This window comes from Phocoena sinus, chromosome 11, assembly GCF_008692025.1.
Source record: "Phocoena sinus isolate mPhoSin1 chromosome 11, mPhoSin1.pri, whole genome shotgun sequence".
Lineage (NCBI taxonomy): Eukaryota > Metazoa > Chordata > Mammalia > Artiodactyla > Phocoenidae > Phocoena > Phocoena sinus.
The window spans coordinates 83,247,599-83,274,710 of NC_045773.1; the positions used below are offsets into that span (position 1 = coordinate 83,247,599).

At 38.7% G+C, this 27,112-nt stretch overlaps 1 protein-coding gene across 6 annotated transcripts in view; it reads left to right on the forward strand.

Moving 5' to 3' along the window:
- Positions 1–27,112, forward strand: part of SLC17A1 (solute carrier family 17 member 1) — a 76,173-nt gene that overhangs the window by 26,852 nt on the left and 22,209 nt on the right. For 4 of the 6 annotated variants that reach the window (XM_032649154.1, XM_032649155.1, XM_032649153.1 and 1 more), the window contains exons 4-11: positions 5,202–5,435; positions 5,522–5,609; positions 5,951–6,037; positions 12,144–12,262; positions 12,366–12,527; positions 13,524–13,656; positions 13,743–13,890; positions 21,861–21,951. In XM_032649154.1, coding sequence (XP_032505045.1) covers positions 5,202–5,435; positions 5,522–5,609; positions 5,951–6,037; positions 12,144–12,262; positions 12,366–12,527; positions 13,524–13,656; positions 13,743–13,890; positions 21,861–21,951 — 1,062 coding nt within the window. The remainder of the gene's footprint in view (positions 1–5,201; positions 5,436–5,521; positions 5,610–5,950; positions 6,038–12,143; positions 12,263–12,365; positions 12,528–13,523; positions 13,657–13,742; positions 13,891–21,860; positions 21,952–27,112) is intronic. The other 2 variants (XM_032649157.1, XM_032649158.1) reach the window with 2 other exon arrangements.

The window sequence follows — 27,112 nt, forward strand, 5'->3', positions numbered from 1 at the left end:
ACAGTAAGGGACACTGAGTATAGAAAGGAAAAGGAAGGAAGATGAGAAAAAGTGTGACACATAAATGAGGAGTATTCTCTATCAGTCTTCCCTCTGCCACAACAGCCAAGGAGTATGTATAATTATTCTATTTAAAATTTACCAATCCGATAGAAATTCTGCCATAACTGTAAATTTTTTATTATTAATGAATGTGCACATTTTTATATTTCTGTTACCTATACTTATTGATCATTTCCATTTTTCTCTCATAAATTGTCTATTGATACCCTCAGTCCATTTTACAAGTAGGTATTATCTACTTGCTCATTTATATGACTCATACAGATGTATATATATTTATTCCTAAAATTTATATAGGATAATATAACATTTATATATGTAGCACTTTGTTTAATGACAACTAGTTAATGCAACTTAGGTTTTATCCTTCTGGTGTGGGGAGTTTATGAGTTCAGCAGTTTTAATTCAACTATGGTGGGATTTTTTTCTTTTTCTTACATCCTGCTGTGAAGAGTGATGGCTTTATGCCATTAGAAAAACAACCCAATATTCTGAATAATCTGCATAGGAAGAGTTGAACAAATGTGTGCTGGACCACCTGATATGGGTAAGGGTGAATATTGATTTCCTTGGAGAAATTCCTGTGATTTAGAAAAAAATGGCAGAACATCTTGTTCCATTCTCTGAGTAGCTTCCCACCAATGGAAAAGATCTGGAGCTTCCATGCTCCCTTGGCTACTCTATGGATGCCTCTCAACTATTCAATATTCTCAGAGTTGTACTCCTACCAGATCTCTCATGAAAGTCCTTTCCATCAGAAAGAGACATCACTATACAGAGGCTACAGGCTGACAGAGATTTGAGAAAGGGAGGAAAAAAAAAAAAGGGATGAAGGGTGAAAGATAACAGTGATGAGAGAAGAAACACATGGACTCCTACCTATTTCATTATTTCATAGTCAGCCAAAAATTTCATTAAGGACATTCATTATTTAACAAAACTCTTCATTTCTTAATATAAAAACTAATTATGCAAGTGCAGAGAAAGTTGAGAGAAGCAGACTATCATACACATTACCAAAGAGGCTTTATCTTGTCCTCACTTACTGAAATTAAGGCTTCTCCCTGTTCAGTGGGTCCAAAAATAGCACAGCCTCCTCATAGCCCAGGGTATAAGTTCAATGTTCAGAATTTCTTATATCAACTTTAATAATGCAACAAATTTATGCAAGACCACCTAGCCTAAGAATTGACAGAGGAAACCACTCCCAAGACAGACAACAAAACATGCCACATCAGAGCCAAGTGAAAGAAGAGAAATGGTCTTTTTCCTTCACTATCCCATTCAATTATTTCCATAGTTCAGCCTGAGAACTTCTCTTCATGATTTGATATTCTCTCAATTGCTGCTTTTCTCTCTGGGATCATGTGGTGGGGGGGAATGTTGTTTTATGAATGAGGTTAACTGAATAGAGAAATTAGAGGGTGAGAAGGGGCAGGAGGAAATTAATGATTGCAGTAAATGTAGTATTACATGGCACTCGACAGAAGAGTTTACATGTTTTTTACAAACATTCAAGAAACAGATATTAGAGATGTTGAAGATAAAGAGGTAGAAAGGTCTGGACTCACCTCTTCATACAGACACACCAAATATACAGCTACATATGGAACAACTTTCTCTGGAAAAAAAATTGAAAGCTGAGTAACTCCTACACATCGGGTGAACAAGAAAAAGCCCACAGCCAAGAGGAAATGCTGAGACACAATCTCACTGTAAACCCCACCCCTGGCAAGGCGACCCAGCAAGGCAACCCTGAGGAGTGAAGAGTTTGAGCCCCACAATGGGCATGCCAACTTTTAAGACCTGTGCCTGAGAGATACGCCACCCAAATATCTAGCTCTGAAAGCCAACAGGGCTCATATACACAAGTCCCACAGGGTATAGCGAACTGAGAAATGGTTCCTAAAGGGCTTGCACATGAACTCACCTACCCCAGAGCACAGAACAGAGGCAACCATTTGAAAAGCACCAAGATGTTCTATGAAAAAGGCTTATTTGCTTACCATAAACTGTTGGCCTGAGGGGCGGGCATCTAATTTAACACACATCTAGGGCCTGCTGGAGTTCTCTTTGGGGATGGAGACCAGCAGGTGCCATCCTTGTGTTCTCTCTTTGCTGTGCTCTGGAGAGCCAGTATCTCCCCAAAGGGAGTTTTTACATTCATCTGGCCTCTTGTTCTGGCACCCGATTTATTTTCTTTTTAACAGCTGCCGCCTTGATCATCTGGCTCTGGTGGCCATCAAGGTTTGACAAAATTAATATCCAAAATTCTAAACAAGTGAGTATAGAGGGAATGTACCTCAACATAATAAAGGCCATGTATAACAAGACCACAGATAACATCATACTCAATGGTGAAAATCTGAAAGCTTTTCCTCTAATATCAGGAATAAAACAGTGATCCCCACTCCCACCACTTTTATTCAACATAGTATTGGAAGTCCTCACCAGAGCAATTAAGCAAGGAAAAAAAAAAGGCATCCAAATTGAAAAGGAAGAAGTAAAATTGTCACTATTTGCAGATGACATGATATTATATATAGAAAATCCTGAAGACTCCACTAAGGAAACTGTTAGAAATAAAAATGAATTCAGTAAAGTTGTAAGATACAAAATCAATATACAAAAATCTGTTGCATTTCTATACACTATTAACAAACTAGCAGAAACAAAATTAAGAAAACAATTCTAATTGCATCAAAAAGACTAAAATATACAGGAATAAATTTAACCAAGAAGGTTAAATACCTATGCACTGAAAACTGTATGACGCTGATGAAAGAAACTGAAGAAGACACAAGTAAATGGAAAGATATTTTGTGCTCATGGATTGAAAGAATTCATATTGTTAAAATGTCTACAGTAGATGTAATCATCAAAATTCCGATTGCCTTTTTCACAGAAATAGAACAAACAGTACTACAATTTGTATGGAACTACAAAAGGCCCAGAATAACCAAAGCAATAATAAGAAAGAAAAACAAAGCTAGAGGCATCAAGCTCCCTGATTTCAAACTACATTCCAAAGCTATAGTAATCAAAAATTATGGTATTTGCATAAACTCAGACACGTCAATCAGCGAAGCAGTGTAGATAGCCCAGAAATAAACCCATACGTATTTGGGCAATTAATCTACGACAAAGGAGGCAAGAATATAAAATGATGAAAAGACAATCTCTTCAATATATAATGTTGGGAAAACTGAGCCACTATCTTATAATGCACACAAAAATTAACTTAAAATGAATCCAACATTGGAACATTAAGACCTAAAAACATAAGCTAGAAGAAAACATAGGTGTAAAGCTCACTGACATTAGTCTTGGCTATGATTTTTTGGATTTTACATCAAAATCAATGGCAACAAAAGCAAAAATAAACAAGTGAGACTACATCAAACTAAAAAGCTTCTGCATGGCAAAGGATACCGTCAACAAAATGAAAAGGCAACCTACTGAATAAGAGAAAATATTTGCAAATCATATCTGATAAGAGATTGGTATCCAAAATATATGAAGAACTCATACAACTCTATTGCAAAAAAAAATTAAAAAATGGGCAGAGAGGCTTCCCTGGTGGCACAGTGGTTGAGAGTCCGCCTGCCGATGCATGGGACACAGGTTCGTGCCCCGGTCCGGGAAGATCCCCTATGCTGCAGGGCGGCTAGGCCTGTGAGCCGTGGCCACTGAGCCTGCTCGTCCGGAGCCTGTGCTCTGCAATGGGAGAGGCCACAACAGGGAGAGGCCCGCGTACCGAAAAAAAAAAAAATGGGCAGAGGATCTGAATAGACATTTTTCCAGAAAAGACGTACAAATTGTCAAGAGGCATATGAGAGGGTGCCCAACAACATCAGGGATATGGAAATCAAACCCACAAGGTATCACCTCATACCTGTCAACATGGATATTATCAAAAAGACAAGAAATATCAAGTGTGGACTAAGATGTGGAGAGAAGGGAGCCCTAGTGCACTGATGGTATAACGTAAATTAGTGCAGTCACTGGAAAGCAGTATGAAGTTTCTTCAAAAACTTAAAAATTTAATTATCATATCCAGCAATTCTAGTTCTGGGTATTTATCCTAAGAAAATAAAAACACTAACTTGAAAAAATATCTACACCCCCATGTTCATTGCAGCATTATTTACAACAGCCTAAGGATCCATCCAAGGATGAAAGCACTGTATATATGCAACGGAATATTATTCAGTCATAAAAAGTAAGAAATCTTGCCATTTGCGACAACATGGATGGACCTTGAGTGTATTATGCTAAGTGAAATAAATCAGACAAAGAAAGACAAATACTATACCATCTTGTTTATATGTGGAATCTAAACAAACAAATGAATCTGAGCTCCTGGTTACAGAGAATAGGCTGGTGGTTGCCAGTAGCAGGGGGTCGGGGGAGGGTGGTGTTGGGCAAAATGGGTAAAGAGAGTTAAAAAGTGCACACTTCCAGCTATAAAATAAGTTATGGGGGGACCTCCCTGGTGGTCCAGTGGTTAAGACTTTGCCTTCCAATGGTTTTTCTGGCGGCCAAAAAACCAAAACAGAAGCAGTGTTGTAACAAATTCAATAAAAACTTTTTTAAAATGGTCCACATCAAAATAAATCTTTAAAAAAATTGTTATGGGGGTGTAGCAGATAGCATGGTGACTATAGTTAATGATACTGTATTGTATAGTTGAAAGTTGCTAAGAGAGTAGATCTTAAAAGTTTTCATCACAACTATATATATGGTGATGGATGTTAACTAGACTTGTGATCATTTCTCAGTATATATAAATATCGAATCATTATGTTGTACACCTGAAATTAATATAATCTGCCAATTATATCTAAAATCTTTTTAAAAAGCAAGTATTAAACGTCTATGCTGTGACAGGTATGGGTGGTACAAATGATGCCCTTGACTGCAAAGACTTTTCGTTATACTTGAGGGTACCAATGATAAAATGTAACTACACACAGATAATGATGTTATTAGGAATAAAGAAGTCCCATAATAGAGGATATTAGGCAGAGGACAGCTATTTTACATGGGGTAAGCTGGAAGACCAGTTTTCCCATATTCCTGAACATCATAGAAAATCATCTGCAGAGTGGCTAGATGTGTCTCCTTTTTCCTTTCAGGACCCTGTGTATAACTGGAGCACTGAAATCCAGGGGATCATGTTAAGTTCCATCTTCTACGGTCTACTCATCAGCCAGATTCCTGCTGGATATTTATCTGGAATATACTCCTTAAAGAAAATGGTTGGTTCTGCATTGTTCCTCAGCTCTCTGTTTACTCTGCTTATCCCACTGGCAGCTGAATTTGGAGAAGCTTTGGTCATCATATGCCGAGTAATCCAGGGACTATTCCAGGTATTAAGATAATACAAAAACTGAACCAAGAGTTTAAATTCACAGAAAGTGTCAGAGATCAAATGTTCTAATCATTCTTCTTTCAGGGGATGGCGTTAACAACTCAGCAAGTAGTATGGATCAAGTGGGCTCCTCCCTTGGAACAAGTCCGACTTACCTCTCTGAGTTTATCAGGTAATGACTAGGGGCCTAGAATGTTTAATCTCATTGTCATCTCATTGTAGCATGTGCTGCCCTAGAGCCGTAAGAAACATGTATGTTTTGAACTGTCAAGGGCTTTGGAAACCATCCTCACTTTAAAGATATGGGAATTGTCTGGGATGGAGAAGAGGCTTCCTTATCTCAAACAACAGAGAAAAGAGAGAAAAGCAAATATTTTATTATTTTCTTCTGTTCGGTGTTATACGTTATACAGATATTTCACTATAAATTGTTCACTGCTACCATGAGACTACATTATTTCTACTTCCAGATGCCTGCATTCATTGGGGGTGTTCTTTGTGCCTTCTGATTAGGACTTCTGCTAGGACCCTGTGTTGTCCTACTTATAACAGGATTCATCTGTGACTCCCTGGGATGGCCTATGGTCTTTTATATTTTTGGTGAGTCTCTTTCTATAAAAATCCCAGTCATTATTCAGAATTTTTAAAACTTAAAACTAAAAATGGAATACAGTAGTTTATATGAAGTTAGCAATATTAAAAATCATAAATCCCATTGAAGGAAAAAGAGCAGTCAACATTCATGAATTTCTTATTATAAGCAAGACATCATGCTCAGAACTATACGTGCATTACTGTATATAATTTCACAATTCTACAACATCGATGCTACAGATACATATCCCTTACGTGAAACTCTTGGGGAAAGGGATGATCAGAATAGATCAAAGATAATATGAGTATACTATTTATACTTAACATCCCAAGCAAAATTTAGAGCATCATCTCATAATCAAACACATTAATTTCTGAAGTGAAACATGAAATTCTCATAAATTGGAATAAATGAAAAACTATAAAGGATTGAGTTTTCTAAATAAGTTAGAAATCTTGGTTTCAGATTTGTGGATAAGGGACTGTGGATAGGTGCTATTGTGCTCGTTTGATACGTAAGGAAAATTACAGAGACTTAATTCAGAAGGATCTATTACAAAGTGATTCTTTAAAATGGTAAACAAAGATGTGGCAGAATCAAATGGATAGAGCAGTAATCAGGTGTTAGCAAAATGGAAGCTGATACCATCCCCAGGTCCAAAAGGGCAAGCAAGGGTATAGTCGATGAGAATCTACTAGGAGAGAGTCCTGTAGAGATGGCTGCCTTGAGAGGACCCATGACTTTTCATAAAAGAGCATATAGACTGAGGCAATGCTAGAGAAGGTGATAACTAGAGAAAGAGACACCCTAATCTCATTCAACCCTCTCCCTCTCATCTTTTGCTCAAGATTTCTGCTGCCTAAGTCTATCTGGAAAGCAGAGAACATAGGGGCCGGTTGATATTCATTCAAGTCAGCCATCTGTGGCCAAAGCAGGGTAAAGAAGGGTGGAGAGTGGATCTAGAGGGACAAACAGGGAACCCCCGATACCCACAGTGAGCAAATGACAGAGGCATGTCTTCCATCCTCACAATTTCATTGTTTTCATCACTGCATTAGTCATCAGTAGTAAGTAATGGTCAGTATAGTGATATTACACAAACCCTATGTCAGGAAAGGGCCGGAAGACTTGGAACTGTCTAACCTGGTGAAATGAAAACTTGAGCAGGCATGCCTTGCAGGACTCTCGTGTAAGAGAAATGCATACCTGCGCTGCATTACAAAACTAAAATTAATACGCAGGTAATTATAGGGAGGTGAAGTTTCAGCTCCATGTAAGAAAAACTTTTCAGTAATTAACGCTGCCCAACATTGCTGATCAAAAGTTGGGTGAGCCCCAGTATTCATGGTGTATTCATATTTCAACATCATATACATGTATACAGCAACATTTGTCATTTGCAGTTCTCATGGGTGGCTCTATGAAGCGCAAAGAAAGGGACTATGCATTATACTATGATAACAGCTTTACCATGAATTGCCCCATCTGCTTTTTCTTATCACTTAGAATAGGGGAAGAGTGCCATCACTTAGATGGCAGCAGTATAGGGATTTAGGTGTTACCGCCACAAGTCTTACAATGAGTCATACGGTGCCCATAGATGTGAAATAACCTGCCCAAGTTAGTGGCAGAGGCAAACTAAAACCAGGATGTTTTGTGGTTCCATGTGAATGCTCTTCTCAATAAAGTTAAATAAATCTAATCAATACTATTTTAAAGAACAAAATAATACCTGCTTTTAAGCAGCTGATGATTGCTGGGGAAAATTACCATACAGAACAAATTGAACCATACACTCACATTTGCACTTAAAAGGGCCTGACTGTCCTGCCATGTTTCTCTCCATAAATACTATTTCAAACTTCTCAAAACTACTCTTCTCAAATCTCTAAAATGGCTCCCTTTCCCTGCCGTCTCTTTCAAGTTACCTCCCTTTTAAGAGTCAAAATTATTGAACAACCTGTCTACACCCACGGCCCCCATTTCCTAGCCACCCACTGTCTCCTCAACTTGTATCTGACTATAAGTGTCTGACGCATTCTACTATCAAGAGAGCCCTTGCCAAGATCACTTATGGCTTCCATAAGAGCTAGAGCTGCTCTGAAGCCCAGACAGGAGGGGCCTTGCCTTGGATTCTACATTGTAGTGAGCCCATTCTGGCCCCCCTCCAGCCAAGCCTTCTTCATAGGGTAGAAGTCCATGGCATCAAAATTATAGGCTCATCAGAGCCCATGACTTTCCTTCTAATGATCACTCCCAGAATTTTTTGCTCATATACAACCAAGGCTTTTTCAGAACTGGCAGGACTCTTCCCCACATTTACTGAACTGAGGCTGGGCCGGGAGGTGACAGGTAAAACTATTGGCAGAGAATATAGATGGAACATGATGGGGAAGCCAAGAATTTCTCTACAGAGCCATTCAAAACCCCTAGTGGTGTGGGACTGGATCTGGGTTGGAACAGAAGAGGTCAAGTCCCAGATCAGTGATCAGGGATTTGTGACCAGTGGAATCTAAGTATTCTAAATTTAAACCCGACTACCCGGGTCATTTTCTTTCCTCTGGCTTCTTTCAAAATTTTCTCTCTTTTATTTTCTGCAGTTTGAATATGATATGCCTATGTGTAAACTGATTGATTGATTGATATTCATCCTTTGTGTTCTCTGAGCTTCCTCTATCTGTGGTTTTGTATCTATCATTACTTTTGGGAAGTTCTCAGTAATTATTCCTTCAAATATTTCTTCTGTTCCTTTCTCTTACTTCTCTTTCCGATATTCCCGTTACACGTATACTACACTATTGTAATTGTCCCACAATTCTAGGATATTCTGTTCTTTTTTATTCTTTTACTCTATTTGCAATTCAAGTTTGGAAGTTTCTATGGACATTTCTTGAAGCTCAGAGATTTTTCCTCGACCGTGTCTAGTCTCTTAATGAGCTCGTTAAAGGCATTCTTCATTTCTGTTACAGTGTTTTTGATTTCTAGCATTTTCTTTTGATTCCTTATTAGCGTTTCCATCTCTCTACTTACATTACTCATGTTTTTGTATGTTGTCTGCTTTTCCCATAAGCATTTTAATCATAGTTGTTTTAAATTCTTGATCTGATCATTCCAACACCTCTGCTATGTCTCAGTCTGGATCTGATGCTTGCTCTGTCTCTTCAAACTACATTTTTTGTCTGTTGGTGTGCCTCATGTTTTTCTTGTTGAAAGCTAACAAGATATACTAGGTAAAAGGAACTGAGAAAAATAGCCCTTTAGTGTGAGGTTGTATGTTTTTCTGGCTAGGGGTTAGGCTGTGCTTACTGTGTGCTATAGTTATAAGTTTCAGAGGCTACAGCTTCCTCTGGTGTCTTTGTTTTTGTCTTTCCTTGTCTTTGAGTTTCTCTAGAGACTTCTTAAATAAGGTTTGTGATGTGCAGTTCTTCTAGGTGGATTCCCAATAACGTGCAGGGCACTTTTGATGTGGTGGTAAGGTGTGTATGTTGGGAGACAGTGTTCTATAGTGCTGTGATTAGGTATCAGTATTTTAGTGAGCCTCTGCCCCGAACTTGACCTTCACAAGTCCTTCTCAGTTTTTTTTTTCCCCTCCTTAAGTGAGACAGGAGGAAGGGGCTGGAATTGGATATTTCCCTTCCCTTAAGTTGGTTAGGCTCTGGCAAAACAGTTTCCCTTTGAGCAGTTTTTGTTAAGAACAGAATGCTCTAGACATAATTCAAAATAGCTACTTTTCCCTTCCTCTCCTGTAAGGATGGAGGGATTTTTCTCTTCTATTCACTGTGAGAACCTGGTAGGTGTTCTGGAGATAAAACTCACGAAAGTGTGAGGGGTCTTCTTAAGACTGGGCCCCCATCCCCAGACTTTTCACCTCTCAAACTTGTCTACACTGAACCTAAAGCAAGCCATCAATTGCTAGGTTTTCCTACCCTAGAACTGACTGGTTCCAATGGAGTTTTCTGTTTTCCGGGCTTCTGTTCTGGGAAGTTGTCATTCTCTGTATCTACCTGTCTGTCTCTCTAGAGACAGGAGGGCAGTGGTTTGCCCTGTGACCTCAATTCTCTGAAGGATCAAAGAAGAGTTATTGATTTTTAGTTTGTTCAACATTTTCCTTGTTTTAAGGATGGGAGTGATAACTTCTAAACTCCTTATATGCCTCCGAAATGCTGGCCAAGCTCCATGCCCATAAATCAAGTGGAAGTTTTTCAGTCCACATTTGACCTGAACTCTCAATCATATTCAACAATACCATTCTTTCCCTTGTGCCTTTGCCTCTGACTCCATGCACTGAACCTCAGTGACTGGACATTTCCTTCTCATCGCAGTCTCTCTGACCCTGTTCTCCCTACAGCGGACTTTATCCTTCTGGCCATTCCCTCTCAGTCTCCTGTGCAGACTTCTCCTCTTCTACTTGCCATTAACTGTTGTCTTTCTTCCAAGCTTTTCTCCAGCCTCCTCCTCTAGGGCTATTTTCCATCCCTAGACAATATAATCCATGCTTAAGCGTCAGTTACCACTTGCTAATCATGTGTCCCTGGGTAAGCAAGCAGATCGTTCCGAGCACCAGTCTTCTTATTTTGAAAAAGAGCTAATAGTATCAAATGTATTTTCTGAGGGTTGAGTACAATAATACAGAGAAATATATGTATTGCATGTGTATTTATTAGGTGCTCACTTTTCTTCATTTACATTTTGCCTTGGGTTTGGGCTCTCAGGTCACAGAATGAGGTGGAAATGGTATGTTGTCAAAGTATTCTTTTAATGTTGTCTTAAAGTGTGTTGTAAGCATCTGAGATCTCACAGTGGCTCCAGGTTTCCACATGGTCTGGTCTCATTACCTCTCATCCTCATCCATTTCCACCCTCACCTTGCTCCCTGCCCAGTGACACTGGCCTCATAACTCTGGGCTTTGGTACTTATTTCTCCCTCTGCCTGGAGTGTCTGTGCCCCATCCACATCCTAGCCTTCCCTGAACATGGTACTCCTTCCTTCCTCCCCCCATAACTCTCCTCCATAGCTCTTTTCACTGACATTTACTACCTTTTATTTAATTACTTTTCATTATCTTTGTCTCATCCATTAGAAACTAAAGTCTGTGAAGGCAGGGCTTTGTCTGTTTTATTCACTGTTGTATTCCCAGGGCCTAGAATGGTTCATGGTACATAATGGACACTTAACCAATACTTGTCAGATGAATGGATGCAATTCTGGAAGGCTAACTACTGAGTACTACATACTCCCTGTCCTAACATAGGATTCCTTATGATCAGATCATTAGTATAAAAAACAGAAAAACAACAAATAATTTGGCAAACTCTTATGGGACTTGGACAATCCCTAAGGCCTGGTCTGCATCTTAGGAGCATAGCTAAGGCCTAGCTCTCAAAACTGGGTGATTGGGGCTTCCCTGGTGGCGCAGTGGTTGAGAATCTGCCTGCTAATGCAGAGGACATGGGTTCAAGCCCTGGTCTGGGAGGATCCCACATGCCACGGAGCAGCTTAGGCCCGTGAGCCACAACTACTGAGCCTGCGCGTCTGGAGCCTGTGCTCCGCAACAAGAGAGGCCGCGATAGTGAGAGGCCCGCGCACCGCGATGAAGAGTGGCCCCCGCTTGCCACAACTAGAGAAAGCCCTCGCACAGAAACGAAGACCCAACACAACAAAAATTAATTAATTAATATACTCCTACCCCCAACATCTTTAAAATAAGATTGATTTAAAAGTAAGATTTAACTTAAAAAAAAAAACAAAACTGGGTGATTGTCAAGCCCTGTGTGGGCTCAGCTATGCCGTACTCTCACAGTAGAACACATTAGGAATCTGTAGAGATGATGGCCTAAGAGCCGGGAGGCCCAGCTGTCCTGCGTGGAGAAAAAAGAGGCTAGGAGATCAGGAGAGGCCAGAGGGTTTACCACCATTTCTGTAAAATTCATTCTGTTGAGAGAGGCAGCTATGGATACAGAGAAAACTATCAAAATGTGAGCTTTGTTGCAAAGTTCCAAAAAAGAAGAGAGGAGTCTAGGTTCTCAGACCAATAATGAAAAATGCCAGTTTGGAAAAGAAACTCACTATAGACAGAAGCAATTCCAATTCTAACTTGTCCTGTTCCAATAGGTGCTTGTGGTTGTGCCTTAAGTCTTCTCTGGTTCGTTCTGTTTTATGAGGACCCAAAGGACCACCCGTGTATAAGCAAAAGTGAGAAGGAATACATCACGTCCGCCCTCGCCCAGCAGGTAGAACACGCATGCTCCACTTTGGTATCTCCCAGATTCTGTGCCAAATAAAATGTGTTCCATCTTGTCCTAATGTGCTAATGATTAATGGGTTCCTTTCCAGGTCAGTTCAAGTGCACCATCTCTGCCCATCAAGGCTGTGCTTAAGTCTCCTCCACTCTGGGTCATTTCCCTCTGTAATTTTGCTTTTTTCTGGGCAAATAGCTTCCTGAGTCTGTATACACCAATGTTTATCAACTCCAAGTTTCATATTAATGTAAAAGAGGTAAGTACACCTTCTGTTCTTCACTTTATGAAGGACTTTGCACCCATTTCCTTTTCTCCCATGACTCTAGTCCTAGCTCTTGCCCACCGCTATACTACTTAGCTGGAGACGTCACTGTTTCCAATTATTAGGTCAACATTGCCCAGAATAAAAGGTGTAGACATGGTGTCTAGCACTCCCACAATACACACTCACCCACATTCCCACAGAGTCCCTATCTCCCGTTCCCTGTATAATCACCCTTATGTATTCCTTAAGGCTCAACACCATTGTTCCCTGCAGGGTCCGATCCTTTCCTGAAAGTCAGTTGGCCAGGCTCTACCACCCTTTCCAGCTCATACCAATCCTCTCCCCTGGGGAAAGGCAAAGAGTCCTGGGTTGTGAACCCATGACTCACAGCTTGCTCTGAAAGGACTGACACTTTCATTGGTTGTCTGACTTGGAGAATTACTGATGCCTGGAACCTTCTGTTGTTTGATGCCATAATAACCAGAGAAGACTCCTTTAGAAATGGAGTCTGGGCTTGCCATTTTGAGACATTCTATAATGAACTTCCAGTAACCCAGCTTAGTGACCAGTGTAACAGTGAGGTCACTTAAGCTCTCTAAGATTCAATTTTATCTTCCATGAGATCATGGATCTGCTGCAAGGATTAACAGCAGCTGGGTCCACAATAAGCACCATATACATGTTTTCAATTGTTATCATTATCATTTCTATCACTTTCCCCACAGGCAGCATTTCCCATTCCCAACATAGCTTTCCTCTCTACCATCTAGGACTTTCAGGTCCCAACAGAAAGCTAGGCAGATTGTGATGACTGTTTCTGACGCCCAAACGATTTTTCTCTTTCTCTTGGGTAGTGTGTCCCCAGAAGTAACTCTGGGATTGTACGTTGATGGTTTCCTATATGACAATACAAATTTTAGATACTGCATTTCAGTGTAGGGCTTATCCTGTTTCTCATACTCACTCGGAATAACATTCCTTCCTCAGAATGGGCTGCTGTCTTCCCTCCCCCATTTGTTTGCCTGGATTTTTGCTATCCTAGCAGGTCATATGGCAGACGTCTTCCTGTCCAGGAATATTCTCAGCCTACTCACCATCCGGAAACTCTTCACCTTGCTAGGTAAGAAGCCAGGACATTCAAGCACTTTGGGGCATTTCACGCTCATCTTTGGGATACACCTGACTGTTGTCTGAATCGCTCCCCAGGACTTCTCCTGCCCGCCCTCTTCAGCCTGTGCCTGCTTTACCTGAGTTCCAGCTTCCATGGCACTATGATTTTCCTGATACTTGCTAATGCAACAGGAAGCTTTTGTATGGGTGGAATATTAATAAATGTCTTGGATATTGCTCCCAGGTAGGGTTTTAAAAATCTCTTTCTTTCTTGTATCCAAGTTCTCAAAGTTTTAAGATTTCAAGTATTTTGCAACTGGTGGTCAGCAGGCCAAAAGTTCCGAAGAAGCATCTATGTAGGTCAGACATATAACTTAAATAATATTTATATACCAAATGATATATGCAAATGTATGCAACTCTCACATGTGTATGAAGAAGTATAGTCCAGTGATCAGGAGAACAGATTCTAGAGTCAGACTCTTGGGTTTCATGACCATTTTCCTCAAGCCAATTACTTACTCTTTCAACACCTGTTTATCACCTATAAAATGGAGGTAATAAGAAAATGCTTACCTCATAAGTTATCCTCACAAGAGGATTAAACAAGTTAATATAGTCAAGTACATAGAATAGTGCCTGGAACATAGCAAGCATGTATAAGGGTTAACTGATCCATTAAAATTGTTATTATACCATGCTTATATATTATTACTCATGAAGAAAAGCCATCAGTTAGTAATATTTATCTTGTAACTAAGGAAACTGAGTTTCAGATACTTAATTTTCAGCCTAAGATCCACTGGCTTGGATATTAGCTAGGACTTTAACCCAGATCTCCGTGACAAAGAACTTTTCCTCTTTTTACTACGTTATGTCTTTTTTTAGATATAATAAGTGTGACTGATGGAAGCAGTTCTGTCATTTGCACAACTGCAGGGGACACTCTTCACATTGTACTTTATGGGGCTAGCAGTCTCTGGAGAACATAGATTCAATATGAACAGAATTATTTGAAGCTTTGTAAAGCAGTAGCCTGGGGTAGAGAGGCAAAAAGAAACCAAGAATGATCTACTTTGTCACAGTTCTGTAAAGAATCTTGCCCATCAGATCTATACTAGGTGAAGGCCAGAGTAATGAAGACATGTATCCATTTGATTTATTGAGTTCTGAGACCCTCCTTAAAAATGCCTGCAGGTATTCTGATTACTTGGAATTATATAAAGACATAAACGGATTATTTGATATTGAATACACAATGCCACCTGAGCCATATGCACTCTGAAAAACAGGTAAATTAAGAATGTATATACAAATAGATAAAGGAAATTATAAATAGCTACCACTTATTGAGTATTTTTTATGTGTCTGTTATGCCCCAGTGTGAGATAATATTGTCCACATAGTGTGGGTAAGGAAACAAAAGACCAGGGAAATGAATGTATATAAAGTCACATGATTAGTAATAAGTAGAGGGAAGGTTCATACCTTGAATGTCTGCCTCCAGAGCCGTCTCGATGTAGTCAATGCCTCACTAGTGTTATTTGCCAGCACCTGGTCACTAAGATGGGAAATATCTCAGCCAGCAATGGCTTGGATAACATAGAACTTGACCTGAGTTCCATCGTTCTAATGGGCCCAAATACCATGTTACTCAGGTAATTTTGTAGCATCAGAGAAGATATACTAATAGGCAATTTGGGAATATTCTTAGTCTCTTAAGCTAATTTATCCTCAATATTTAGTGCATATGTCACAAACATATTAATTTATAATGCTTAAACTTTTTAATGGTTGGGGATAAAACTTATTCCTAATATTCCTAACCATATACTTCCCTTGCCTATTAAAAAGAGTCCCCTTAGAGGATAAATTACTCAACTGTCCTTTTAGGGGAATTTGGTCTTTGCTAGAAGTGAGGAATAGGGCAAGTGATTATATTTTTTGAGCATAACGAAGGCGTCAAGGAAGAAGAGGAGACACAGGTGTGGTTCTGTGAGAATATTGTTTGGGAAATGAAATTGAGTGAGACAGAGAAGACCTGGGAATGTAGTGACCATCTCTGTGGTGGGTAGCATGAGTAGAAAAGCACAGAGGATTCTAAAGATGCTGTGTGATGCATTAAGCGGGGATGACAGGGAGGCTCCAAAATTTTTTTAATTGCTTTTAATTATTTTTGACTGATGGATGGGTCATGCACCCTTGAATTTCCCCCCATGGGGGACTGAAGTATAGTTCAGGTATCTGAACTGTACCCTCTCATCTTATGTGCTATTTATTGTTATGCATTTTAATTTATGAGAGGGTATTCTTGGCTGCATTGGGTCTTCGCTGCCGTGCGCGGGCCCCCTCCAGCCGAAGCGAGCGGGGGCCACTCCTCGTCGCGGTGTGGGGGCTTCTCGTCGCGGAGCACAGGCTCCAGGCTCACGGGCTTCAGTAGCCGTGGCATATGGGCTCAGTAGTTGTGGCTCCCGGGCTCCAGAGCACAGGCTCAGTAGTTGTGGTGCACGGGCCCAGTCGCTCCGCGGCATGTGGGATCCTCCCGGACCAGGGCCCGAACCCGTGTCCCCTGCACCGGCAGGCAGGTTCCAAACCACTGCGCCACCAGGGAAGTCCCTTTAATATTAATTTATATTAGAGCATAATAAGTTGAGGATACATGTTTTACTCTCTAAGGTAACTACTGAGGGATAATAAAAGTGTAAAGGGAATGATATATTAAAAAACAATTAATGAAAAAGAAATCAAGTGAAATTATAAAGGAAGATAGGATAGAAGGGAAAAAAATAGAATGATGATCATTTTAAGTCAAATGTGGCAGAAAAACATGAAATATAAAAGAATCAATTCTTCCAAATTTTAAGTTAACCTTAATTGAAATAAAAGCAAAAACAAAATTAAAGTAGATTAAAAGTAAAATAAAGGAAACTAGATCAGCCAATGTAGATTTTAAGACAAGATACATTACTAGAGATAAAGAAGGATATTTTATAATTATTTTAATCCACTAGAAGATATTTCTATGCATCTAACATTTTACAACCATAAAGCAAAATTTGAGAAAACTCGTAAACCTCCTCATGGGATTGAGCAGCTTGTGTATGACTCGTATTCTGGCTGAGAAAAACTGGAAAAGTCCAGATAAAATACCATGAGTGTGCTTCCCTGGTGGCGCCGTGGTTGGGAGTCCGCCTGCCGATGCAGGGGGCGCGGGTTCGTGCCCCGGTCCGGGAGGATCCCGCGTGCCGCGGAGTGGCTGGGCCCGTGGGCCATGGCCACTGAGCCTGCGCGTCCGGAGCCTGTGCTCCGCAGTGGGAGAGGCCACAACAGTGAGAGGCCCACGTACCGCAAAAAAAAAAAAAATACCATGAGTATTCACTAAAAGATATCAGACAGCAGCAGAAGCCAGTAGGACCAAAGACATCAGAGGCTAGCACCTCTGAGAGGTGAGCTGACAATCCCCACCATTTTCTCCTTGGGGCTACTTGCAAAAGGCTGATAATCCAGCTTTGGCCCTGGTAGAAGCCTGCAGCTCTGGACATAGAAATTAGCCAAGCATTTGTCAGTTGCACAGGGCTAGAGTGGCAAAATTGGAAATTAAGGGAACTTAAACACAAAGTCAGTTCCTCTCCTTGAGATGTTTTTTGAATTCTGAAGTTTAATAGGGTAAGGGGCAAAAAAAGTCTAAGCTAAAAATCAATAAGAAACATGGCAGAATTTCCCATACCATCTGTGCTAAGGAGACAAGCTCTACCAGGGCCTGGTGGGACCCAGCTGAGTATGCCAATCTCTCTGTTTAACACCATGGAGGGCTATATTCAAGGAACAGGGGGTACCAGAGGTAAACTGAGTCTTATCAAAATTGAAGCCTAGCCTCACCTCATTTCATTCCCTACTTAGGTTAGAGTGTTCAATTTCCTCCTCTCCAAATCTATCTATTAGAGAAAAGAGTAAATCTTTTCTGGCAAAATACAATATATTCTAAAGTCTATAACTTCTTTATTTAATGTCCATCATTAAATAAAAATTAGGCATGCCAGGGGACAGGGCCATTTGATTAATAACCATAAAATGCCATTAGAAATAGTCATACAAATGATACAGATATTAAAGTTATCAGGTAAGGGCCTCCCTGGTGGTGCAGTGGTTAAGAATCTGCCTTCCAATGCAGGGAACACAGGTTCGATCCCTGGTCCAGGGAGATCCGACATACTGCGGAGCAACTAAGCCTGTGTGCCACAACTACTGAGCCCACATGCCAAAACTACTGAAGCCCACGAGCCTAGAACCTGTGCTCTGCAACAAGAGAAGCCACCACGATGAGAAGCCCCCACTCGCTGCAACTAGAGAAAGCCCGCATGCAGCAGTGAGGCCCAAATGCAGCCAAAAATAAATAAATTAAAAAAAAAGAAACTCTCAGATCTTTATTAAAAATAGGTAAATAAAAATAAAGTTATCAGGCAAAATGAACTTCAAAATATCTATGATAATATACCCAAGAAACCAGGGAGAAAGCTGACAAAAATAGATGAAAAGATAAACAATTGACCAGCACTGGAATCTATAAAAACAATCAAATGGAAATTCTAGAACTGAAAAATAAAATGTCTAAAATTAAGATCTTCATAGACAGGTTTAATAACAAATTAGCCACAAGAGAATATAGATTGGTAAACTGGAAAGCATTAACAAAATCCAAATTGAAACATATAGAGAAAAGAATAGAAAATAAAGAAATAAGCAGAAATGTGGAATTAAGTGAAAAGGCTAACAAATCTGTACTTAAGTCTCAGAAGGAAAAAACAGATAAAATGTGACATAAGCAGTATTTTAACAGAAAACAGCCCCAAATAGCTCAAAAGTAATAAAAGACCATAAGCCACACATGCACAAAGCTCTGCAAATTTAAATCATGACATAATGTAAATTTATATATATATATATAAAATATATATAGTAAGAATGCTGAAAGTCAAAGTCAAAGACAAAAATCTTAAAAGGAACTAGAGAGAAAAGACATGCTACTTTTAAGTAGCAAGAATAAGCCTGACATCTGACTTTTCAACAGAAACTATGAAAACCAGAAGATAATGAAATGAGTTCTATAAAATGCTGAAAAATAAATGCCAACCTAGAATTTTATGCCTAGTGAAAATATTCTTCAGAAATCAAAGCAGGGCTTCCCTGGTAGCGCAGTGGTTGAGAGTCTGCCTGCCGATGCATGGGACACGGGTTCGTGTCCCGGTCTGGGAAGATCCCACATGCCGCAGAGCGACTGGGCCCGTGAGCCATGGCCGCTGAGCCTGCGCGTCCAGAGCCTGTGCTCCACAACGGGAGAGACCGCGACAGTGAGAGGCCCGTGTACAGCAAAAAAAAAAAAAAAACAAAATAAAAATGTTTTCAGACAGGCAAACAGAGAAATTTTCATCAGCAGATTTTCACTAAAAGAAATATTAAAAGCGATTTTTCAGTCAGAAAGAAATTATCCCTGATGAAACCTGAAAATGCAAGACAGACTGAGGAGCAATAGGGGGGTAAATATGAGTGTAATTAGGAGACCATTGATCTTTAAAACAACAGAGTATCTTATGAGTTGAAATGCATATAGAAATAAAATACACTAAAGAATGAAAATACAGGATGAACTAATGCAAAGAACTAAAAATTCTCATATTCTGGCATTATGAAAATAGTAAAAGTATAATTCATAATAAACTTAAGTAAAGTGCATGTTATATCTTCAGTGCTGAAAAGAATAGTGAAATGTCATAGAAGGAAAAATGAAATGAAAATGGATTAATCTAAAAGAAAAAATGTGCAATGAGAAAAAGGGTAGGTCAAATAGAAAATAAATAGCAGATAATCACAAATACATCAGTAATTATATTAAATTAATATGGATGAAATACTCCAAGTAAGTATCAAGATTTTCAAGCTCAATAAAAAAGGAAATGCAGCTCTATGCTGCAAATAAAAGACAAATTAAACATGAGGATACAGAAAGGATGAAATAAAAGGATGGGTAAAGATATGCCAAACAAATATTAACCCAAAGAAACCTGGAATAAATATGTTAATAGTTATTAACTATGTTAATATCAAATAAAATAGACTTTAATATTTCATAATGATAAAGAGAAAAATATCAGAATTCTTCTTTTGGAACCCAATCATACAGCTTTAATTTATACTCATGAATTGAGCAAACTCAAAGAACTAGACAAATTTACAATGAAAGAAGAGACTTTCACATCTTTCAATAGCTTATACCAAAAAAGAGGTAGACAAAAAAGATATGGATGATTAAACAACAACGACAATGAACAGAGTTGACCTAATTGACATATGTAGAACACTGCGCTCAATAAGGAGAGAATTCACATTCTTTTCAGTTGCCCATGGGACATTTTTTCTGAAATTAACAATATGCTGGATCATAAAGCAAGCTGCAATTCATTTTAAATGACTAAAATCATTCAGAATACATTCTTTAATCACTGTGAAATTAAGGTTGCTATCAAAAGCAAAAGATAAGTAACTCCCATTGCTTTGAAACTAATGTTTAGGTCAAAGAAGAAATCGCATTTGAAATTAGAAAATATTTTAAATTACAATGAAATATGATATATCAAAGCATGTGGGATGCATTTAAAATCATGCCCAGAGAAATGTATAGCTTTAAACATATATACTGAAAGACAATTAAGTCTTAATATCAGTAATCATGTTTGTATCTCAGGTATTATAGGTAGGGGAAAAAAGCAGCAAATTAAACCCAAAGAAAGTAGAAGGAAAGAAATTATGAAGAGTAGGACAAAAAAATGATATGTAAAGCCAACAATATCAAAAGTTGCTTCTTTGAAAATTAATAAAATTAGTGAAATAAAGATTGATCAAGAAAAAGGAAAAAATTATCAATATAAGTGATGAAAATGGCTGCATTGTAATAACTCTTAGCACATAATAAAGAAAATAACAGAATATTATGAACAAGTTCATACCAATAAATCTGACAATTTAGATGAAATTGAAAAGTTCCACAACACATAGAGTCATAAAATTGTAAGTATTTTTTGTGGTGGAAGGTGATTATGAAGGCAAAAGTAACAAGGGCTCCCAAAGGCATAAGTGACCCTATTACCACTGAAAACTCAGGAGTTCGATTGCTAAAATGAAAAAGGAAACAATGAATATTGGAGACAAGTGATGGTTTCTGCCCCAATCTGCACCCGTGGCTGCTCATAACCATAAATCTTCTTCACACATTAAAAGACACTTTCCATCTCCCCCAAAAAAGAAACAACTCAAATTTCCACCATGTGACTGCATACAGCTCCACAATCCAAGGACTCTAGGTCCAGATGTGATGCTTCTCTGACCCAGGACCCATAAGCTAATAAACTATACACTCCCTCCCATATTCAACAGGTAAAGGCAGAGTAAGAATGGAAAAGACCCAAGGAAATAAAATAAGAGAGCAAAACAAAAAAAAAGCCCTCACTCTCATAAAAGGCAAGAATTGAAAACAGGGAACATTTTATGGTGAAATCTGTTGGGCAGGAAAGGCACAGACTCCCTGTCCTGGAGTGAACTAATTTCTTGATTAGACATGGATTCTGTTCTGCAAGAGGCACTTCCTTGTTCTTTATGGCTGATGGATTTGATCCCTACTTTATCTATTATTCTCTGTGGCTTCCCTGCTTTTGTAGCTCCACTTTCTGCTGAAGTTGGTTTTGGCGCTCAGGAATGGCCAATCACAGTTGCTTGTAAAGAAGTCTCTGGTTTCCTTGCCTGAATAATGGGAGCAATCATAGTGGCCAGTAGTTCTGGGACTGTGAGAATAGGTCAGGTGAACAGAGCCCTTCAATTTTGTATTAATCCCAAACCTGTTCCTATTACCAACACACATCACCTTTGGAATTTCTCAACTGTATTTACAGATTTCCTAACTGCTGGCTTTTACTCTAATATGGCCTCATTTTCTCAATATATTAATATTCTTTACTGCTAAAGCCAACCTTTCTGGCTCTGCAGTGCAACCAGAAAGTTACTTATATCCATATACTTTTTCAGACATTTTTAATGGAATTTGAATAGTGGAAATGGGAAATTTAGGAAGTCAACAGTTCTCTCTCTTAAATCTCATTTCATTAGGTTTTTCCTGCAGCACTTGTATTACTTTACATCTGTGTATTGTCATTCATTTTTGCATAGATATTACGGATTTCTTAAAGGATTTACAAATGTAATTGGACTAACAGGAGGACTAGTTGCTTCCACTGTGACTGGAGTGATCCTTAGTCAGGTAAGGAACACCCAGACATGGGTAGTTATTTTTCTCATATTAACTGTACAGAAAAAGAAAGTGTAAGGCATACAAAAAGTTGCAAAGGAGACATCAGCAAGAGGTGAGTTATGAGGTTTTGTGTCATATTAAACTTGGCATTCCCTCCAAACATACAGAGGATACAAGTTCTTTCTTGCTATATGTCAATTAGTTGTGATGGTAACTCTTTAATCATTGGTTATTGAAACAGAAGTGGACCTCTGTGATTTTTAACAATTAATGTGTGCCTTTATCAAAACAGGTAGTTGACTGGGTGAATGGTAATATAAGTAAGAAGTTATAGTTTTGTCAGGAAAGGAATGAAAAATCAGGAACAAATACAATTTTAAAAAGACCAAAAGAAACAATTCTATGAAGGCTGGCTTCTGTTCCTATGGATGAGGTTACCTGAAATTCTCCTCTTAAAAATACTTAAAATGCCTTATCTGGTGCTGAAGGAAAATAACTGCTAGTCTAGAATTCTACAATCCACCAAAAAAAAATCCATCATAAAAAATGAAGTTTAAATTCATCCATTTTCAAACAGAAACAGAGAATTCATCAGAAGTAGGCTAGCACTGAGGAAAAAAGCTAGTTTTTTAGGGAGAAATAAAATTATCCCAGATGGTAGATTGGAGATACAAAAAGGAAAAGAGGCAACAGAAATGATCAATCTGTGTATGATTCTACAGGAATATTGTATAAATTGGTAGTATTATGTAAAGAAACTCTGGTTCTCAAAGCTAGTTACCTAGTGGAGGCAAAACCACTATCATCACCCAGGTGATAACTGGAAACACGTGCACGTTCCTCAACCATCACATTTATTCTGACTTTTCTTCTTAAGCCACAGATAATTTGCCTGCTAACCATTAATACTAAGTTTCTTTATTATTTGTTACATTAGTTCATCTTTGACCAGGATTTATTGATCTGTTATGATGACTCTGTTCTAATACACCTGAATATGCTTTCTCCAACACACTATATTGCAAATGGCTGTACAATCTTTGCCAACACATTTTGACGAGTTCTATGGTCCCAGAATCTAATAAGGTATATTCAAAAATTTTTAAATGCCTTATCAAATTTTAACAATCATGTTAAATGCATGCCTGATCTTGAGAAAAAAAAAAAATAAGGGAAAATTTCAGAGATTGAACATGAAGGAAGAGCTTGATTCCAGAGAGGTAAATGACCATCAAAGCCACTGGCTGCCTTGGAGAAATTGCCTATCCTGAGTGTTATAATGGACACCCAGTTATAACAGACAAACAGAGCATAAGAGATAATATCCCAAAACCACTCATAAAAGAAGAGTCAGAATGAAAATGCTGATATATATCTGTAACCACTAAGGACTACAACCTCACACCACTACTACCATGTAGCTCATATATAAACTTGGAGGAAAGTTTTGGAGGAAAATCTCCAAGATGAGAGAGAGCAGTGTTCAGGCAAATACTCCAGTTGCTCCTTGTCCCACAACTTTGGCCAAGGAGAGACAATTTGTACTCACCGTGGCCAAATTTCCCATAGAGAGGAGCGCCCCCCCCACACCATCATGTGCTAGGACTTATGGTATCAGAAAGGCTAGAAACATCACTATAACCATGGAACCTCCCTGATCAGAGAGGTAGCCTTATTAAAAAAGAACTCCAAGGGCTTCCCTGGTGGCGCAGTGGTTGAGAGTCCGCCTGCTGATGCAGGGGATACAGGTTCGTGCCCCGGTCCGGGAAGATCCCACATGCCGTGGAGCGGCTGGGCCTGTGAGCCATGGCTGCTGAGCCTGTGTGTCCGGAGCCTGTGCCCCGCAACGGCAGAGGCCACAACAGAGAGAGGCCCGCGTACCGCAAACAAACAAACAAACAAAAAAAAAACAAAAAAAAAGAACTCCAGGAGAGCAGGGTGTGTTTTCTCCCCCTGAGCATGGAGCCCACTCAGCCTGTTCTTCCAATGAACTCATTCAGACCTGCTGAGCTGACTTCCCCCAAAGGTGGCAGGAAACATGGCTCCAGAACTGTCCGAAGTTGTCTCTGCCCAGTAAGGAAACTTATCTATTTCAGCCTCAGCTACAAAGGGAGAGGAAAAACTGAATAAAGACTCTTCTGAATGTTTGAAACAATAAACCAATCTTCACAATGGTTTGAGGCCCTAATTCAAATTCTGTTGTGTCCAAATGCCATAAGCCAAGAATTGAATTTCTAGTAGTCCACAGATGCCTAATAAAAGTAAATAAATTTTTTTTTTTCTGGAGAAACTCTAAATTCATACTCCAGAATTTCCTTGTGCATAAAGTTTTGGTGAATATGATTTTACAGTCAATCAAAAATTATAAAATGCTTGAGGAAATAATGTGTTATGTGAGAGATGAATAAAAACCACCGAATCAGATCCTCAGAGATATTGGACATATATGTATATATTTAAAGAAGTAAAAGAGAGGATTGAAAATATAAATAAAATATAAATAAGAAAAAATATATAAATATAAACTTAAGAAACATAAGTTTAGGGCTTCCCTGGTGGTGCAGTGGTTGAGAATATGTCTGCCAATGCAGGGGACACAGGTTCGAGCCCTGGTCTGGGAAGATCCCACATGCCACAGAGCAACTAGGCCCATGAGCCACAACTACTGAGCCTGCGCATCTGGAGCTTGTGCTCCGCAGCAAGAGAGGCCATGACAGTGAGAAACCCATGCACCGCAATGAAGAGTGGCCCCCTCTCTCTGCAACTAGAGAAAGCCCTTGCACAGAAATGAAGACCCAACACAGCCATAAATAAATAAATAGCATTCCCTTTAAAAAAAGAAAAAAAGAAAGAAACATAAGTTTAGACAAAGAGCTAAATCTAACCTCTGGCAATTAAAAATATAAAAATTCAGATTAAGTACAGCTAATAAGAGAATTAGTGAATTTAGTGAATTAGTGAATTAGTGAATTAATGGGAGGGTAAGTAATTTGGACCAATTCTCTTAAGAAAGACAATTTAAAAGCCTGAAAAAATGTATAAACCTACATGCACAACAATTTTACTCCTTCCATAAGGGAGTCAACAGACATCCAAAGTCCCACCTAGTTATGGCATCAAGTTCAAAGTGCAGAATGTATCACCCTTTACTGGGGGATAATGCATAATGGCCCTCTATATCAGGAATTACGTGCTCCATCATGCTGTATACAATGATAGCATAGCAATCCAATAACTGCAATAAATACTTCCTTTCAGAAAAGGAGGATTGGAAAAGAAATAGCAATCATTTGTCCTTAGTAATGCTGACACACTGCTAGGCAGACATTTTGAGAGTCATGTCCTGATTAATGTTGGAATGTTCTTCAGTCAGGCTCTGAAACAGATGAAGGTAGGGACTGGAGGGTCTTTGGAGTGGTCTCCCTTGATTAGTGTGTTTGGCATAGAGGAAGGTGAGTGAATCCAATGTTTGTGGAGCAGAGGGCAGGCTGGAAAGTAACTATTGCAAATACAATAATTTTTTGGTTCTCCTCTTGGGCATTTCCCCACTTCCTTGAAGTTAGATATATTTATATAACTTATTTTGGCCAGTGACACATGAGAGAAAATGATATGCATTCATTCTGAAGAGAAGCACTGAGAACTAAGAGGCCACTCTCTCGGACACAGCAACTGGCAACAATCAGAATGTCAACTGCAACTCTGTTGACCAGGATCCAGGAATGAAGAGATGTGGAGCATAACCTCTAGCCAACTTGCTATGGACATTTAGTGTAAACAAAAACCAAATCTCTGCCATTAAAAGCCACTAGGAATTGCGGGTGGTGGGGGGTGGTGGGGTGGGTATTGGTTACTGTAGTATAACCTACTCTATCTTGACTGGTCGGGAGGATCTATCCTCCTGACCACATGAATCACCACATGAATGAATCACATTAAGAAAAAAAGTATAGAAAATACAAAATATGTGGACTCAGTGAGAAGGCCCAACATACATTTTACTGGAGTTCCAGAAAACAGAATAGGGCAGAAGTTAAATTTGAAGAGAAAATGATTGTCTTCTAGTTTTTCAGAAATATACCAATTCACATCTTTAAGAAGTCCATTAATGACAAGTAGGATAAACAAAAGAAATCCACAGTTGCACACCTCATAGAGAATTTACAGAAAAGTAAAGACAAAAAGAAAGTCATACAAGCAGTGAGAGAAATAAGAAAGGTTGCCTTCAAATGAACAACAGTTAAACTAATCTCTGACTCTTCATCCACAAAAAAAGAAGCCCAGAAGACAGTAGAATGATATCTTCAGTATACTAAATGAAAATAACTGCCAACTTAAATTTGTAAACTCAGTGAAAATATTTTTTTAAAGGAGATAACATATTTCAAGCAAACAAAAATCAAGGAAGTTCAATTCATTAATGGGCATTTAAAGAATGTTTTTAAGCATAAGAAAGTTGGAGGTACAAACAGGAATGAAGAACAGTAAAAGTGGTGTGTGCAAATCCACTTATTTATTTATTTGTTTTATTGTACAAAATAATAAAAGTGTCTTGTAGAGTTTTTAAAAAACTACGTGTATAGAATGAATGAAGTAGAGTAGACAGTAACAATATTTAATTAATCAGGAGAGGATAAATGGAATAAATTATTCCAAAGACTTCATGTTCTCTTGCCATAGGATAAAAGTATTAATAGAGTTTGGTGCACCAAGGATACATGTTGTAATTTCTAGGGTAATAATTTTTAAAATACAGAAAAATGTATATAAATTTCAAAGTAACTGGAAAATGAAATAAAAAGCACTTTCTTTAATAAAAGAGGGCAAGACACAAGAGAAAAAGCAATATAGACCAGGAGTTGTCGATGTAAAGCCAACAAAATAAGTAGGTAAATTAAGATACATCACTATTCAGAGACTACAGAATTATTCTCCAGCTTTTGTTTTTAAATTGCATAAGTGTGTGTGTATGTGTATTAAAATAAAAACCACATAACATAAATTTACCCTCTTAACAAATTTTGAGTGTACATTATGACATTGTATAGTTAGTATTGTTAACTATATGCGCATCGTTGTATAATAGATCTTTAGAATTTTGTCATCTTGCATGATTAAAGCTCTATACCCACTGAACAAGAACTCCCTGTTTCCCCTCCTCCTGGACCCT